The sequence below is a fragment of the Bos indicus x Bos taurus genome, chromosome 29 (assembly GCF_003369695.1).
Source record: "Bos indicus x Bos taurus breed Angus x Brahman F1 hybrid chromosome 29, Bos_hybrid_MaternalHap_v2.0, whole genome shotgun sequence".
Taxonomy (NCBI): Eukaryota; Metazoa; Chordata; class Mammalia; order Artiodactyla; family Bovidae; genus Bos; species Bos indicus x Bos taurus.
Genome location: NC_040104.1, coordinates 24,850,531 through 24,869,525, shown reverse-complemented (window position 1 = coordinate 24,869,525; position 18,995 = coordinate 24,850,531). Strand labels below are relative to the sequence as shown.

Below are 18,995 nucleotides of genomic sequence, written 5' to 3'. Positions count from 1 at the left end.
AGGGGCTCTCTCAAGAGTCTTCTCCAACACCACAGTTCAAAAGCATCAATTCTTTGGCGCTCAGCTTTCTTCACAGTCCAACTTTCACATCCATACATGACTACTGGAAAAACCATAGCCTTGACTAGACAGACCTTTGTTGGCAAAGTAATATCTTTGCTTTTTAATATGCTATCTAGGTTGGTCATAACTTTCCTTCCAAGGAGTAAGCGTCTTTTAACTTCATGGCTAAAATCACCATCTGCAGTGATTTTGGAGCCCCCCAAAACTCTGACACTGTTTCCACTGTTTCCCCATCTATTTCCTATGAAGTGATGGGACCAGATGCCATGATCTTAGTTTTCTGAATGTTGAGCTTTAAGCCAATTTTTTCACTCTCCTCTTTCACTTCCATCAAGAGGCTTTTTAGTTCCTCTTCACTTTCTGATGAACTATGATGAAATATGATGAACCTGATGAACTATGATGAAATATGATGAACCTGATGAACTATGGATGGAGGTTCGTGACATTGTGCAGGAGACAGGGATCAAGATCATCCCCAAGGAAAAGAAATGCAAAAATGCATTGTACAGGCTTTTTAGTTCCTCTTCACTTTCTGATGAACTATGATGAAATATGATGAACGTGATGAACTATGGACGGAGGTTCGTGACATTGTGCAGGAGACAGGGATCAAGACCATCCCCAAGGAAAAGAAATGCAAAAAAGCAAAATGGTTGTCTGAGGAGGCCTTACAAATAGCTGTGAAAAGAAGACAAGCGAAAAGCAAAGGAGAAACGGAAAGATATTCCTATTTGAATGCAGAGTTCCAAAGAATAGCAAGAAGAAATAAGAAAGCCTTCCTCAGTGAGCAATGCAAAGAAATAGAGGAAAACAACAGAATGGGAAAGACTAGAGATCTCTTCAAGAAAATTAGAGATACCAAGGGAACATTTCATGTAAAGATGGGCTCGATAAAGGACAGAAATGGTATGGACCTAACAGAAGCAGAAGATATAAAGAAGAGGTGGCAAGAATACACAGAAGAACTGTACAAAAAAGATCTTCATGACCCAGATAATCACGATGGTGTGATCACTCACCTAGAGCCAGACATCCTGGAATGTGAAGTCAAGTGGGCCTTAGAAAGCATCACTATGAACAAAGCTAGTGGAGGTGATGGAATTCCAGTTGAGCTATTTCAAATCCTGAAAGATGATGCTGTGAAAGTGCTGCACTCAAAATACCAGCAAATTTGGAAAAGTCAGCAGTGGCCACAGGACTGGAAAAGTCAGTTTTCATTCCAATCCCAAAGAAAGGCAATGCCAAAGAATGCTCCAACTACCACACAATTGCACTCATCTCACACGCTAGTAAAGTAATGCTCAAAATTCTCCAAGCCAGGCTTCAGCAGTACGTGAAAGGTGAACTTCCAGATGTTCAAGCTGATTTTAGAAAAGGCAGAGGAACCAGAGATCAACTTGCCAACATCCGCTGGATCATGGAAAAAGCAAGAGAGTTCCAGAAAAACATCTTTTTCTGCTTTATTGACTATGCCAAAGCCTTTGACTGTGTGGATCACAATAAACTGTGGAAAATTCTGAAAGAGATGGGAATACCAGACCACCTGACCTGCCTCTTGAGAAACCTGTATGCAGGTCAGGAAGCAACAGTTAGAACTGGACATGGAACAATAGACTGGTTCCAAATCAGGAAAGGAGTACGTCAAGGCTGTATATTGTCACCCTGCTTATTTAACTTATATGCAGAGTACATCATGAGAAACGCTGGACCGGAAGAAGCACAAGCTGGAATCAAGATTGCTGGGAGAAATATCAATCACCTCAGATATGCAGATGACACCACCCTTATGGCAGAAAGTGCTACTATAACACTCAGTTAATAGATGAAGAAGAAACTGACGCACAGATTAAGTCACATAGCTAGTGAGCTTCGCAGTGGGACTTGAGTCCAACAGTGTAGGTTCAAAGTCTGGGCTCTAATGACTCTGCTACACCATGGGTCTGCCACTGCTGAGGCGGCAACTCATCCTGGGAGGGCCTGATATAGCACTCCTTTTTTTCTGCTTCTTACATCTGTGGGTCTTGGGTGACAAGAATCTGATTGTACAAGTAAAAATTCCAAGGAATTTTTGTATTCAGGCCAGACATAGCCTGTTCTTATGGATAACTGGGTACCAGAAGTAGCACACTAACGGGGAAGACCAAAATTCACAAAATTTAGCTTACATAAAGGGGACCATTAGTGGATTCTCTAAGGAGATAAGCCCCCTGTCAGGGTTTATCTTAAAGGGTATAAGTGTGTTCACAGATGTTTCTTTGCTAGAAAAATCTCTGTAGGCTAGAAAAATAATTTTAAGTGCATGGAAAAAAAAGTCTTGGAGAAAATGCACTAAGCACTACCTCAAGAGACTGAGACTTGGGGGTAAGGATACAGAAACATTTTCTATTTTATATATATCAGTACTATTCAAACCTTAAACCTTAAAAAATAATACTTTTGTAATTAAAAAATGGACATTAATGGTCAGTGATCTTTTCATTCCCTTTTCACTATTCAGTTCACCACTCAGCTACTTGAACCAGAAAGATATACATTTGAGTAAAGGTGGTCTGTGAATTCTAACACCTAGTGAACCTGAATTTGACGTGCTGCTGCTGCTGCTGCTGCTGCTGCTAAGTCGCTTCAGTCGTGTCCGACTCTGTGCAACCCCATAGACGGCAGCCCACCAGGCTCCCCCGTCCTTGGGATTCTCCAGGCAGGAACACCTGAGTGGGTTGCCATTTCCTTCTCCAATGCATGAAAGGGAAAAGTGAAAGTGAAGTTGCTGTGTCGTGTCTGACTCTTCGCGACCCCATGGACTACAGCCTACCAGGCTCCTCCATCCATGGGATTTTCCAGGCAAGAGTAGTGGAGTGGAGTGCCATCGCCTTCTCTGGAGTTTGACATGATGGGAGGGCAAATCCAGTGAGGTAAGTATAGACATTTCTGTAATTGCAACTAGCGTATAGTTGAGTCTTGTTTTTCAATCCAATCTGACAGTCTTTAACTTTTAGAGTATTCAGTCTAATTGCTAGGGTGTGTGCTAGGCTTCTCAGGTGGCTCAGATGGTAAGGAATCTGCCTGCAATTCAGAAGACCTGGGTTCGATCCCTGGGTAGGGAAGATCCCCTGGAGAAGGGAATGGCAATCCACTCGTGTTCTTGCCTGGAGAATTCCATGCACAGAGGATCCTGGCGGGCTACCATCCATGGGGTCACAGAGTCAGACACAACTTAGCAACTGAACAAGAGGATGGGTTTAAGCCTTGCTTAATACCATCTTGGGCTTCCCTGGTGGCTCAGAGGTTAAAGCAACTGCCTGCAATGCAGGAGACCTGGGTTCGATCCCTGGGTTGGGAAGATCCCCTGGAGAAGGAAATGGCAACCCACTCCAGTATTCTTCCCTGGAGAATCCCATGGATGGAGGAGCCTGGTGGGCTACGGTCCACGGGGTCACAAAGAGTCGGACACGACTAAGCGACTTCACTAATACCATCTTGCTATTTATTTCTATGACTACAGATAAGTAAAATTTAAAGATTAAGCCAGTTTTACCTCATGCGTCAGCCTACTTTTAAAGATAATTTTTCTTTTCTGGTCACACACAGGGCTTATGGGATCTCAGTTCCCTGACCAGAAATCAAACCTGGGCCCACAGCAGTGAGTGCCAAGATTTAACCACTAGGCCGCCAGGGAATTCCCGTCAGCCTATTTGTTATCCATCCCAAAAAACAGCAGGTTACTAGGTGGCCAGAGAGGCTATATAGGTTTTTCAAGCTGCATCGTTAGGGGAAATGGGAACACCTGGACCTCTGGCTCCACCTCAACAGGTACAATTAATTCCATGTTTGTCATATTAGGGGTTCTGGGAAAGACTTATGAAAACGGACTTTGCAGGTAGCTTCCAAAGTCTTTTCTGTGACTTAAATACACACCCGATTGAGGATATGGACTACAAACCAAGTCTGATCATCCTTGAACCAAGTTCTAGGAACTGCTCCAGCTCTGGATAATTAAAGAGCTGAAAATAACTAAGACTCCCCTGGCCTCAGGAACTGGAAGAACAGCTGAGTCTTGAAGAAGCTAAACTGGGAAAGGGCAGAGGTAATGCACTGAGGAATCCCATGCAAGTTCTGACACTGGAAACAGCAAACCTAAGTTTAAAATGGGCAGCTTTCCATCCCAGGGCCACTGTGGCTCCAGACGACATATGCACCAATAGGAAATCAGTTTCTGGATTAAACCCTTGGCCTGGATGAGTGGGTTACCTTTCTCAGTTATGGATGTTTGAGCAATCATTTTTTTCAGATTGAAGCAGGCAACACAAGGTATCCCACTCATTTTGTAGTGTAAGTCCAAAGTAAACTAGACTACTGATTTTATGCTTTTTTCCAGGAGAAACTCATTCTTCTGGGGCACGGCATGCCTTCCCTATGCTGACATTTTGTACCCTTCCAGGCTAATGGGCCCTGCTAAGCAGACTAATCCCATAATGTGATTTGCCTTAAAACCACCACGCAGTAGAACTGGAGGCAGAAATGACCAACAGGGTAAAGGAAAAACTGGGCAAGAAAACCCTGGGCTGGGGAATAAAGGCTTCCAACCTCACCAGGAAGTGGCTACTGGAGTTTAGCAATCTAGGGTAAGCCCTGCCACTTACTGGGGTAAATTACTTAACATCAAAGCCTTTTCTAAAGGTGCTTGGCACAGTGCTGATTTATCACGGCTCTCAATTACCAGTAGCTGCTATCATTTTCCACAATGGGAAGGTGGGGTCATGGTAGGCCTGAACAGCTGCCAAAGTTCAATTTGAAAGGACTCCAAGGATCAAGTATATCAGATGTTAGCTGGACTTGAAACTGAGAGCTACCTTTGGTGAAATCTCTTGTTAAGTCCTTCATTCCTTATAAGACTTCATATCTTCCTATTTATCAGAATTCCACTTAATTTGGACCTAGTTTTCCAGTCTGGATTGTTCCAAAGTCTTATGTAGGTTTTGGCATTTCTAATTGCTGGACTTTTTATCTACAAGCCAACCAACCGTAATTCCCTCACAAAAACAATTTATGCTTAAAATTTTCCCCAAGACTCACCCACACCTAATGGGTAAGGTCTGAACTTTTAAAAATAGCTCTTATTAAAAAAAAAATCTTATTGACTTGACTGCACTCGGTCTTTGTTGAAGCATTCGGGATTTTTTGTGTGTGTGGCATGCAGATCTTCAGGTGCGGCCTGGGAACTCTTAGTTGCGGCCTGTGGGATCAAGTTCCCTGATCAAGGATGGAACCAGAGTTCCCTGCACTAGGCTTGCAGTTTCAGCCACTGGACCACCAGGGAGGTCCCAAGACCCGAATTCCCTACCTTGGCATCCAAAGCCATTTGCAACTTGAATTAAACTGATTTTCTTCCGCCTCTTGTCACTTTCAACTCTCCAACACTATTGCCCCAAAATGCCTTTCCTTTCCTTCACACCTTCATCATGCCCTTCCCTCTTCTATCTTCAAGGCTGAGCTAAAATGTCACCTCTTCAGTGAAGCCTACCCATTTCCCCAATGGTTTCTTCCTTCACGTTCCATTATACTTATCACTTAATCTTTAACAGAGAACTTACCCGAGACATACTCTTTCTTCTATTTCAAACATTTTTTGATCTGCTCCATTGCTATTGCTTATAGAGTAGTTGTGACAATCATACATTTGAAATGTACTTTGTAAAACTGTAAGTTATAACACACCATCACTATACTGGTCTGGAAGAGAAACGGCGGGACTGAAGCAGAAGAGTGATGTTGTTGCTTTCCTTTTACTGGTTCGAAGTCTGAACTGGTTTTTGACCTACTGCAGCCACTTTATATGGAAAATAACCAGCTTGTATAATGGCTTAAAAAAGTAATGAGTAGCCCTCGAGCAACCCAACCAAGTAAGCACCACATGTAAGGAGAATCCAAAGGATGTGTTGCAGTTAAGAGTATCTATAAAAAGTTTTACTTTTTCCTGTAATTTTAATACAAGACATCTAAAGTCTTAGATAAATATTGAGTTGATCCTATTAGGAACAAAATATGGCATGGATTCTAAAAACATGAACATATCTTTTTTTTCCTTTGCATTTAGGCTTTGCAGTTACTATGTAATGATTATCACTTTGCCAACAGTCAGATACTAGAGAAAGAGAGATATGAGAAACATCTTTTATTTTTTTTCTAAAGAGGTGAAAATAAGTAAGATTTCTTATATTTCTCACTCATAAGATTTTTAAACTCTTAAAAATGCAATTGCCTCTTTTCAAAGCACATGCCATCTTAAAAAAAATCTTAGCAATGTACATTTGCACTCAAAGAAAAACATGCAGCGCCATTGTCCTCTGACAAAATTCTGCATAAAAACCTCACACGACTTTCTGCACACATGTCCCCTCTTTATCATTTAGGGACTCCAAACCACAAACATTCAGTGCAATATTTATTGTTTCTTATTTCCGTAGGAAACACAGGACCAATGATGTCTTCTGACTACAACTGTTTCTGGATGGCTGAGCAACAGTCTCCCTCTGCTTTATTTTAAAGTACTCTCTTTAACTTGCTGATGTAAGGTACAACTAGAATTCAGCAAAACTTGAGGATCCAAGTGGAAGATGGAGGAGAAATACTTAAGGTGTACCCTGTGCCATAAACTTAGGAAAAAAATTTACACAGAAAAAAAACAAAACAAAAACCTCAGATTTATCAATGCACCCTTTTAAAAAGTGTTTTTTTTTTTTTTTTAAATTTCTGAAAGCAGCTTAATGTGAATCAAAAGCAGTTCCTGAGTAACTGCAGTAAACAGTGTCTTTTTAAAATATATATATATATATATATTTGCAACTTAGCTCATTTTGGTTCTGCCTTAATTTACTTCCCCAGCTTTTAGTTTAATCACAGTTCCTTTCCTTTCAGTTCTCAATGTGCAAGTACAACAGCATCAGCTCCAAGAGTCGGCGCGCTGCAGATGTTTCTTGTCACTTCTGTGTGATCGCCTGCATGTCTGTCAGGCCAGGTTTCCAGAGTTACTGCAGGCCAGAGTTCTCTCAGTCTCACAAAACCTGTGAGAGCTGCAGACACTTCACGTTTTCTTCATCAGACGCCGTGACTGCCACGTGTGGAGCTTGTTGTAGGCTGTCTGGAGCATCTCCTCTATGTGACTTACCAGCTGAAAAACAAACACAACACTCTTAAGCAACAATGGGCTAATGGCTGGTGAGGTTAATGCTTCTGACTCAGATCTGGTCCATATTTCAGAGCGCAGTTGCAAAGCTCTTTTTTATTTCCCCAATGAGGCAATATGCAGGCCCTCTGTGAAGGTTCTCAGATACATTTCATATAGAAAGGTAAGAGGGATGGGGGCGGTGTACAGTATAGGCTGAAGTTCACCTGCTCTGCCTACGCTGTATGTCTGCCCTGTCATTAACCAGCCACAGAACAACAGGAAAATCTGTGTTACAGGTCTCAGTTTCTTCTGTCAAATCAGAGGTTTCGAGATTTAAACATTGGACTTCTAAGTAAAATCCAGAGGGCATCAACACTATCTGAGAGAAAATATAAAAAATGCCCTACTCCCCTGAAGATTCTGAGGCAGCAGGTCTGAGATGATACCCAGGAATCTTTTGATTTTCAAAAGCTTCTGAGCTTAATTCTGCTGAACAGCCAAGCTTGAGAAGCACTTTTCTATGTTCTCTAGGTCTTTTCCAGCTCTCAACACTTCAGGATTTCCACATAATAGATTACAGAAAAATGTAATTAGTCTTAAACCTCCACACAAGTACTATGAAACCCCTTCTGTCAGGACTATGTACTTTGAGTAGAAAAAATTTTTGCCCTCATCATAGACATAACTAGAAGTCAAAAGGACCACACTGATCTAAGCTGATAAAGGCTCCTGAGGTACAATGTCCTTGGATTATCTATTTCCTTGGAAGTGGACAGTGTAATTTACATGGTTGGAAGTAAAATTTTTGTAATGTCTCCAAGTCAATTTTGGCAGTATGGAGACAGAGAACAGGAAGGCTTAAATCCTTATAGCATGCCAACAATTTGGATTCAATCTGAGGTAGAGTTAGAAACAAACAAACCCTTATTTACCACATCTGTTATCAGTAAGTGTGTTTGTGTAGGGGAGTGTTATTTACTTCTGTCGGTAAACTACATAAAAATCATTTATTCTGCTTGACAGGCCACAATGTTTCCACAGTACCAGTTAGAAGAGATGACCACCACAGCCTCGTGTAAGGCTGCTCAGGGCCTCAGAATTCTTTTTACCAGAGACCTTTTTACAGTGCTCCAGGCAGTTACAATCAAATGAGAAGGCACATGAACTGAATCTGAGATCCTTGCTCTGCTGTGGGAAGACACTTCAAGATTTTTTCTGATTATAAATAATATTACGTTTTGAGGAAAAAAAAACAATGTTTAGGGAATAAAACCTTTTATCAATGAAGATTTTTCAGCTTTCAACTGTGAAATTTCCTGTTTTGCTTATCCTACTTACATACTGAACAAAAATAGTTTTATATGCTATTTTTTCCATAGTCATCTTTGAGAAGACTTGCATTACACACAGAGAAAGAATCTTGTGCAGTTGCTCTGCGTGTGTGTGGTTTTGTGTGTGGCTGGCTCTAGTCTTGCATTAAAAACATTAAAAATCCTGAGTGCAGGTGACACTTCTCACGCATCACCTCACTGCTGCCCTGCTGTCAACAGGGGAGCTGAGGCCATCACCCAGGAACTTTCCAGCTCACTCTCACAGAATGGCAACTCTGCCATTCTTTGCACTGCTAGAATGTAACTTGTTACTTAGGTTTTCAAAATAAACATTTTTAGGAACATACACATAGGTTGTAAATCTATAAAGAAAAGCATGAAGATGATTATTACAGATGCTGGGTTAGTCATGACCTTGAGAGAGTGTGAAGGAGGTGTGGGCAACTGGCCAGGGGCACTCAGGTGCTGGCTCTATTTCTTACCATGCTTGGTGAGTACACAGACACTGGCTTTACTGCTTCAAAAAGCAACTGTATTTTATACACTTATGAATGTGTGATACATTTTACAATTAAAAAACAGGATTCCCAGGGACATAAAAAACAACATATATACTCAATTACAGGAAAACAAAGTTAATTTCATCATTTTACTACAGAGAAAAAAATCAGGCCAAAACTAGATTCTTGCCTTACATTTGTGCTTAAATACTGTCTCCGAATTTTTTCTTGGAATGGGCAGAGCTTTGTAACTTGGAATCGTTCCAAATTACTTTTCATTTTCACTACCTAAAAAAGATGAGATAAATAATGAATTAGACTCTCAAGAACCTACAAAGATCAAGGGAAAAATACACATAAGGTTACTTTCTTTAAGATTTACTGGCTTCACCAGGCAGAGAAGCAGTTATCTAATATATTTAGATTTTTTGAGTTCATAATTCCTATCCTTCCTGATATTTTTTTTGTGCATGTGTATAAATATGTATGTGGAAAACATACAGTATATACTGTTATAAAATTCCACTTGGTTTAATGTGAACATCTTTAAGTCATTAAATATTAGGTCATCATTTAAAATGGATATATCTTTAACCAATCTGCTTCTGATAGATATCAGACCATTTCTAACATAGACAGTGGTAGAAAAACATCTCTATGGCTCAATATTTGCATACACTCATTCTTAATTATTATTTTCTTATATTTCTAAATGTTGAATTTCTGGGTCAAAGCATTTTTTAAAAAGGTAGTACTAGCAGTAAAAGAAAGGACTCTCATCAAACTGGCCAATACCGATTATTTCAAATTTTTTATTCTTTTGCAAATTATAGATGAAAAATGCACCTTTTCTGTAGCTTTAAAGATAATCCAGGAAATGAACCCACACTCCCTGCACTGGAAATGTGAACTTTTAACCACTGGACCACTAGGGAAGACCCTAAAGATTGTCTGTAAGATAATTTATATAGTAAGGCTATTACTGTTTTTTAAAAATTGAAGTATAGTTGACTTAACAATGTTGTGTTTGTTTCTGGTGTACAGCAAAATGATAGTTAAGTTTTAAGATGTACAATTAATAGTTACGGAACTGCTCTGGATCTCAAGTTTCTTTACAAAATGGGTATCAATACCTACTCCATGAGGATGCTGTGAGGCTTAAAGGAAACAATATAGGCAAAGTAGCGTCTGGCACATGGTAAACGTTCAATACAGTTTTCCAACGTCAAGATAACACCTCACTAATTCACATTATCAAAACAGCTGGCTGTGTTTGGGATCAGTTCTAACCTTTTCTTCTAGGAATGGTGTATTAACAGGAAAACAGGACCAGAAGTGCCGTAGAAGTTCCCCAACAGCCACATATAGGTGTTTCAACTCAGACTGAATATCATTTGGCACCATCTCTGCAAAAGAAAAAGAGGTTCACAGAATAAAAGCTATTTTCCCATGTGTATGCAGTCTCTGACTCACAGTATAAATGTGAATGTGCACCCTACCAATGTTAAACCTGGATGTGCTATTCTAAATTAGTGATTTCTAAATTCCCTTGGGGTTTCAGAGGCCTTTTCAGGTTTTGCTTTAAGAGGTAGGAGAGGGAAAAAACCTTGTAGTATGACATAGCAATGTGCCACTGTTTGTAATATTAAAACAGTACTGAAACATTAAGCTGTTTTCTAGGTATGCTTCAGGATCTGGATGCATAAAAACAAAACACAGATCCTGGAAATGTTCCAAAGGAAAACCACTACAACTTTAACACTCTTCTCAAATTGCTTTAGAGCTGATTTAGGTAAAGGCATAGCAACAGGAGGTCCAGCACGTACGGTTTATGGCTTGCTGTGTCCCTCCCTGCATCAGCGCTCCTCCAGGCGACAGGGCTGTGATGGTGCTACTGGCAGCACTACTTGAGAGAACCTGAAAGGAATGAAGGAAACATTTCAGTTTAACAGCAAATGTCCATAAATACACAATCTACAGCAACCAGAGTGAACTGCTTCCCATAGGGCTACTAGAATACCTACTAATCTTTCAGGAATACCAAATTTACAGGTACCTCAAAATACATCCCCTTTTGTCCAGTCAAGCTTCCCCACCTTAGAGAGTATAGCTGATTGACAATATTGTGCTAGTTCCAGGTATACAGCAGACTGACTCAGTTAAACATATATATGTATATAACCATATTCTTTTTTTCTTCTAATTTATCACCAGGTACTGAGTACAGTTCCTTGTGCAGTAAATCCTTATTGTTTATTTTCTATGTGGTAGTGTGCATCTGCTGGTCCCATACTCCCAATTTATTCCTGCCTCCCCCACCCCTACTCCCACTTTCTCCTTGGTAACCAGAAGTTTGTTTTCTATGTCTGAGTCTGTTTCTGTTTTGTAAATAAGTTCATCTGTACTATTTTTTAGAGTCCACATATAAGTGATATAGCCAAGCTCTTTCTTAAGTACCAACTTCTTAGCACTGAAGGTAAAACTGAGTTTAAGGAAAGAAAATGTCAAAAAAACATGATAAACCTTGACTGGCAGCTGACATAAGAAAATCCAGCAAAGTAGAAATATATCACTTGCCATTTTTCAAGGAAGTGGATACACATTGCCAAAAGGGGAAAAAAACCTACATTCCCCACTGTATCCACATGAACATTCAGGGACATAACTGATGTATCTCTTCAATGAGTGCCTAACAAGTACCAAGGACCAGTCATAGTGAGGAACAAATCATCTGTTGAACAGCTCAAGCACAGGGTTTAGTGTGTTTTACAAGTAGAAATCCAGGTATGTATGGGCTGGATGAAAAACAGAACTTGGTGTAAAGAGCACATTACAGGTTGACTATGAGTCAAGCAGACATGAAAGTTCACTTGATTCCTATTTCCTTCTGTCACAAAGTATGATAATGCACCGTAACCACAAGTTTCACTGACTGCTAAACTTGCTGACCGGTCGCTGGCTACACTCGGGAACACACACCCGATGGCGGATCATCTTCGCACATGTCTCAGATAATCAAATCACTTTTTGGAGGGAAAAATCTAAACTAACCACAGCTGAAAAAACTTAGTGTTGACCTATATACACTAAAAAGAACTTGTACAAAATAAGTGCTTTTTCAAACTTGAACTAAATAAATAAATAAATGTAAAAAAAAAAAGTTAGGTGGAACTACTTTGGCCCAAGGGCCAAATCTAGAAGGAAAGATATAGTCAGACAATCCCATATTTGTTATGTGAGCATAAGTACGTACACACATATTTCTTTGCTTTGTCCACTAACAGGACAAAGAGACCAGTAGCAAATGACATCCCACCTAGTACTCAGATCTTGGTTTCTAAACCTACTCAACACTTGCCAGGCAGGGAAAGAGTCAGATGAACTTGGAGTACTATCTCATTGTGCCATAAACTAAAGAGGCGCTCAAAACTGATGAAGATACTGTCAGAAAGAGACAGGGGCCAGTATAAAGGGCGTGGAAAGGGTCTAACTACAAAGGTGCAAGGGCACCTTTTCAGGGGTGACAAAACTTGCTTTTTATTTTGATTGTGTTGGTAATGACATGACTGTATATAGACACTGAATTCAAAAGAATATACTGAAAATGTAAATTTTACTGTAAGATATCTCAGTTTAAAAAAAAAAGGATAGCAACAATTTATAACCCACAGAATATAAGAATCCATGCTTATAAAGAAAAGTAAATAAATATGAATGAGTCAGGGAGGTTCAGAAGGTCAACTGATGGGAGGACAGAATTAGAAAATCACCATTTAACTACCACTATGATAATAACTGTTTTCAGCAAGAATCATCAACAGATTCTAAAACATTAGTGAGTAGAAGTTTGAGGGTAAACAAAATAGTTACACAGTATCTCCCCACAAGATACTTACTAATTATGAAGGGAAAAATTGGTAAGTTTTCCGCAGAGAAATCAGATAGTGCCTTAACCAAGTGATCAGAGTTAACACTGCAAGGCAGGACAAATAAATATGTGCGTCCTCATAAGATGTACAAAGGATGCCATATTACTTACACATCAACGTGGTGGGATTCTTGCCAAAAGCGAAATCCAATCATGAGAAAATGCGAAACTGAAGTTGAGGGCATTCTACAAAAAACTGACCTACTCTTCAAACATCAAGGTCATGAAAGATAAAGATTGAAAGGCTACTCCACTGTAAAGGAAACTAAAGAGACGTAAAAAACCGAATGCAATTCATGAATCTGATTTGGATGCTGGACCAAAAAAAGTTTTTTTTTTTTTTGCTACAGGGACATTAATGGTACTATTGGTGAAATTTTTCCAAGAATATAGGTTAGGGACATCCCTGGTGGTCTAATGGCTAAGATTCCATGCTCCCAATACAGGGGCTTGGGCGTGATCCCTGGTCAGGGAACTAGATCCCATATGCCACAACTAAGATCCTGAGTGCCTCAACTAAGACCATGTGTGTTAGTTGCTCAGTCATGTCCTATTCTGTGCGATTCCATGGACTGTAGCCCCCCAGGATCCTCTGTCCATGGAATTCTACTGGCAAGAATACTGGAGTGGGTTGCCATTTCCTTCTCCAAAGACCATGTACAGCCAAATAAAGAAAAAAAAATTTTTTTTTAAAGAATACAGGTTAGATAATAAGACTTAAACAATGTTAACTTATTGTTTCTGTAACTGTAGTGTGTTATTTAGATGTAAAGGATCTGGGGCTTTCTAGGTGGCGCTAGTGGTAAAGAACTCACCTGCCAATGTAGGAGACTAAGAACTAGGGTTCAATCCCTGGATCAGGAAGATGTCCTGGAGGGCATGGCAAGCCACTCCAGTATCCTTGCCTGGAGAATCCGGTGGACAGAGGAGCCTACTGGGCTACAGTCCACAGTGTTGCAAAGAGTTGGACATGACTGAAGCAACTTAGCATGCTCACAAAGGGATCTACCTTCAAAATGGGTCAGAAAACTTTTGCAACTTTTTGTAAATCTAAGATTATTTCAAGGTTAAAAGTTAAAAAGTCAGTCCCCATATGTGATAAGCACTACAATTCAGCTTTCAATTCAGTGTCTGAGTGTTTATGAAAATAGAGAAAAGGGAAAAAATAACTCACTACTGGGCATGCTGAGGACTGCTTTAAAGAGGCAATGGAATTTGAACTACTTTGAATTATTACTATTTGTTCCTTGACACAGAAACAGGCAAAAGACACTCTTAAGAGAGAAAGCCTGAGAAAAAGCACAGGAAGCATGTAGATGATATGATTAAAAACCTCTGGGTAGTTTACAGAGTCTTAGGCTGGAGTACAGGACTCTTTTTTTAAGTTATGTGGGGAAGGAAAGGGTGGCGATATGGCTGGAGTTGGGACTAGAGATGTGGGTTAGGTCAGATTGTAGGGTTTGGCGAGTCAGACAAAGAACATCCAGACAGTTACTATGAGAAGAAAGGGAAGCAGTAAAGGTTTTTAAGTTGCAGAGTGATGTAGTTGGAATCATGCTTTTATTAAAATAACTTGCAGTGGCTGTGCTGAAAACCTGTCCCGTTTACCTAAGTCGAGGTGATGGAGTCAAGAATTACTGAACTGACAGAACTTGCTGATCATCTGAAGTATGTCTAAGGGCAGGGAGAAACAAAGAATATCTACAGAATGATGTCCAGAAATTTTTTGGAAATCTGGGAGATTTTTCCAATAAAACTGTATATATGGAAGAAAAAAAATCAGCAACCACAAAACTCATTATCTTATTTTCATTATCATCTGAACTTCAGGTATGCCAAATATTTCTCTTTACCTGACTTTTTCAATTTATTAAGCAGAAATATGTCTTTACCCCAAGTTAAGTATGAGTTTTATAAATATGAATGTGCTCATAAAAAGTAACTGGGGATTCTGTTTTTCACACTGTATAAATCACCTACCTGAGTTAATCTGGGTGTATAAGCTTCCATTTCTTGTCTAATACTTTGAAAAGAATTAATAATGTCCTGACTTGTTGCATACTGCAGCGACTGGATTGGAGTTGGACCATGATAATACCTGAAGATTAGCCAAGAAATTACTAATCACACAGAATAAGGGTGCTCAATATTTGTCTGTCAAATATTTTAGCAGTCTCCATACAACATTCCCCCCAAGTAAAGAGTTAAAGATATTTCAATTAAATAACTTAATTCCAATAAGGGTATTAGGAAGAGAACAGCATAGATAGCTAAAAGTTATTTTCTTCGCTTCAATCATTTAGGATCCTTTCCTGAGATGTACAAAGTAACTTTTTAAGGAAATACAATACTATATTTTATGGCAACAAACTGATAAAAACTTGAATACTATACTTGCAGAATAAATTCTGTACCAACTTGTGATATAAAACTATTTTGCTTCAAATTAATTTAATAGTCACCAAACTTACCTATCTGACTTCTTGAGGTTTAGTGCAATTGTTTTTATGGAATTATTTTTTCCCAAGTCTTCATATTCAATGGATTCTTGTAACTTCGCCTATAATTATCAACACAACACTTTTTATTGCTGCACTTCCTACATGTGTTCCCTCTATACACAGCTACCACTTAACAGAGTAACTGTTTTCCCATACTCTGACCATACCACTTAACAGAGTAACTGTTTTCCTATACTCTGACCATACTATGCATCATTAAACCTTTAATATTTGAAAATCTGATAGATGAAAATGTGGATTTTACTCAAAATAAATTAAAAAAATTAATTTTATTACCTGTGTTGCAAATACTTTTTGCCCCCACTTTGGTGTTTTTCAGTTTTAATTCTTCCCTTTATACTTATTCTTCTGTGGATTTTTTTTTTTTTTTTTGCTTAAGCTTTGATCCAACAGAATTTATTATGGAATAAGGTAGGGAATCAGTTTTAAAAAAAATATTATTAATCAGTCCCCCAACAACATTTGTAGAATAACATCTTTCCCCACTGATTCTGAAATGCCATGTTTATCACGTGTGTATTTAATCCCTTCATGTATTTGGGTTTATGTCTGCATTCTTTATTTTGGTTTTACTAATGTGCTTTCTCCTGGACTGTATAGGAACAAATCTGACTTTAGCATGCTACTCAGAGTAATGTATCAATCAGTCCCACCTCACCTAGACTTGGCGTGTTTTTACTACTTTTTCATCTCTATACCCTTGAGTCAACTTCAAGGCATACTGATGTCTTTCACTACCGTTCCCATATGTCAAGCTCATTTTTACCCCTGCTGCTGCCTGATTTAAGTCATGTCCTGACCCAACCTCTTATATAAATCCAAATCCTAAGTCTCTGCCAAGGCCTGGTCATCCACCTAACTTTCACACTTAACTGAAAGCTCCAAGAATATGAGGACTCTATTATTATTCCAGGATCTCTTATTCTATAAATCCCTTGTAGAACACACAGCAGACAACTACTGATGTGGAAGAACATCTTGAGTCAGTTTATCATTGAATATTGTGAAAATTCACACAGTGATTTTTGACAATTTCATCACTACCAAGAATCAAGGGTACTCAGTGCAATATTCCAAAGCAAAAAATCACTCCCTAGACTTCTTTTTGGCATCTCTAACTTATATTTTAGCTTCACTTTGCTTATTTCAGAAAAGAAATACCTTACTTTGGTAATTTTAAAGATGTATATCCTGTAGAAACATATTAGGTGACTGAAATACACAAAGGACCCATAATCTCTTAAAGTTCATAAACTTAATTCTGTATCAGTTTGTTCTACAAACTTTATCTACTTACTCTCTGGTTCCTACTGTAAATAATTACTATACTTTAAATTCTGTTTTACAATTATTCATTTTGTCTTACCTATAGACACTAAATTCTTTGAGGACAAAAACCCAGTCTTAATCATTTTTGTTTCTTGCCACCTAATATGGCATGTAAGACAACTAAAAAATGGTTTCTTTTAATTGTAATGAAGTGAACTATTGTCACGGTATATGTGAAGTCACTTTAATTCAATGTATCATTAATCCTTTAAAGTAGTCATTATTTGCTGCATGCATCAATCTCCACTGTAGGGATCTATCACGAATATCATGATGTTTGCTATTTTCTCAATTATAATACTGTCAGTGTATTTGTATCTAAATCTTTGCATATATCTTAAAGAAAGAAAAAAAAAAGTTCCAAGTGGAATACTGTTCAGAAGTGAAATTAAGGGTTAAACCTTTAAAAATTTAATACACTATATTGCCTGATCGCCCTCTAAGAAAGCCTTATCATGATTTTTAAAACAAGGGAGGAACTTAAAATTGAGGGATATAGAAGCCTGGCAAAGTTGCAGAGAGAAAATAAATATATAAGTAGGTAACTGTTCATATGCCCTCACAATCCATCTTCACTATTTAATGAAAGACATTTCCAGGTCTAAAATGCTAGGTTTTACATGAGGGCCAAATCTTATCTTTTAAAATCAAATACACAAACCTTTAGTTTTTTCTTTCTGTCATATTGCCTTTGTTGGGTACTCTTTTCCAGAAAATAAAATTATGAGTTAACATTTATGTGTGTTTATAGGTGAAGGGGAAAAAGAAAATAATAAAACCAGTTAACAGACAAGTCTATGGAAAGTAGGCAGGCAAGCCAAAACTGAGGAAGTATTCTTTAAGCCAAATACTTAACGGCTTGGTCAGAAGAATTAAAGCCATCTGAACTTATCAAGGGTCAACATAAGGTACTGGCAGTTACATAACATATATGTGGAGAAATCTGAGCCATAAACATTCCAGACTTTTTACTCATACCCTTTTAATTGCTGGCTGAAAGCAATCTGGATCTCCGGAATTGCCATCAACGCTGCTGGGCTCGCCATTTTGTTCCTTTTGTGCTTCTCTGAAAACAAAGGGAAAAAAATTAATGTTAAGTACCACAGGAAGAACAACAACAAAACTCTATCTGGCTATCACGGAAAACCCAGTTAGTGCCCCTTTGCATGTGTACTTAACTGTTTCCTGAGACCTGCTGCCAGGACCATGGCACTGTGATGGTTAAATCTCTTGATGATGGCAGCGTTGCTATTCTCTCTGATGGATTTAGAATTAGAAGTAGATGGCACGGAGGAAATGCCATAGCCCTGCAAGGAACAATTTAGTAGAGATATGTTGAGTTGAAAAAATTTTCTGGATATAGGACTTAAAAAATATTTACAGGTAAAAATTTAAAAATAACATACACACACACAAAAATGAAAAAATGCTACTAACTGCTTTTAGTATCACAAAAATATCTTAACTGCTAAGTGCTGCATTTTTTCCCTAGGAGCAATTTTGGACTAGTTAGCGAAACATTAAAATATTGGTTAGTGGGATGCTGGGCTGTAAGCCATTACACTTAAGTTAAAACTTACAGGTGCTACGAAAGAAGTGGTCAATCCCATTAGAGGTGGGGGGCGGGGAGGGTAGGTTCAAAAGAGCTTCATGGAGCACCGTAAGATGAATAGGTAGGTGCTTGCAAGGCAAACACTGAGACAACATTTCAGGAAGAAGAAACTGCTTAAACAAAAGGTATAGGAGTAATGTAAAACATACTGTGTCATGGGTTTGTATGCAGTTCAGTATACCTCAAATGAAGGGTGGGCCAGGAAACAGCCCCAACTGAGTACGCAGAGGCCAAATTAATTAGAGCCTGGTAGTAGTTCCAACTTTATCGTAAGTTCAGTGAGAAACCCCTGAAAACGTTTTTACATAGGGGAACATTATGATCTGATTTATAACTCTTACTGCTAGGAAAGAATAAACTGTAGGGAACAAAAAGAAACAAGAAGATCAATTAGGAGGCTAATGTGTCTGTGCAGATAGTTTTGAGATGTAGCGCACTTGCCGAGCAACTGAATGTTGGAGGCCTACAAAGGGGCGGGACCAAGGAGACCACTAGGTTTTGGCTTGAACAAATGGGTCCATAGTAATGTTTTTTTTTTTTTTAAA

General features: G+C 38.8%; 1 protein-coding gene across 1 annotated transcript in view; it reads right to left on the bottom strand.

The window, feature by feature from the left end:
* Positions 1-6,492: 6,492 nt before the first annotated feature.
* GTF2H1 (general transcription factor IIH subunit 1) overlaps positions 6,493-18,995 on the bottom strand; it is a 29,226-nt gene continuing 16,723 nt past the window's right edge. The window contains exons 8-15 of the mRNA XM_027532733.1: positions 18,018-18,145; positions 17,817-17,904; positions 15,459-15,547; positions 14,968-15,085; positions 10,886-10,976; positions 10,350-10,465; positions 9,255-9,347; positions 6,493-7,231 (exon numbers count right to left, since the gene is read on the bottom strand). Of these exons, the coding sequence (XP_027388534.1) occupies positions 7,145-7,231; positions 9,255-9,347; positions 10,350-10,465; positions 10,886-10,976; positions 14,968-15,085; positions 15,459-15,547; positions 17,817-17,904; positions 18,018-18,145 (810 nt within the window). The 3' untranslated portion in view covers positions 6,493-7,144. The remainder of the gene's footprint in view (positions 7,232-9,254; positions 9,348-10,349; positions 10,466-10,885; positions 10,977-14,967; positions 15,086-15,458; positions 15,548-17,816; positions 17,905-18,017; positions 18,146-18,995) is intronic.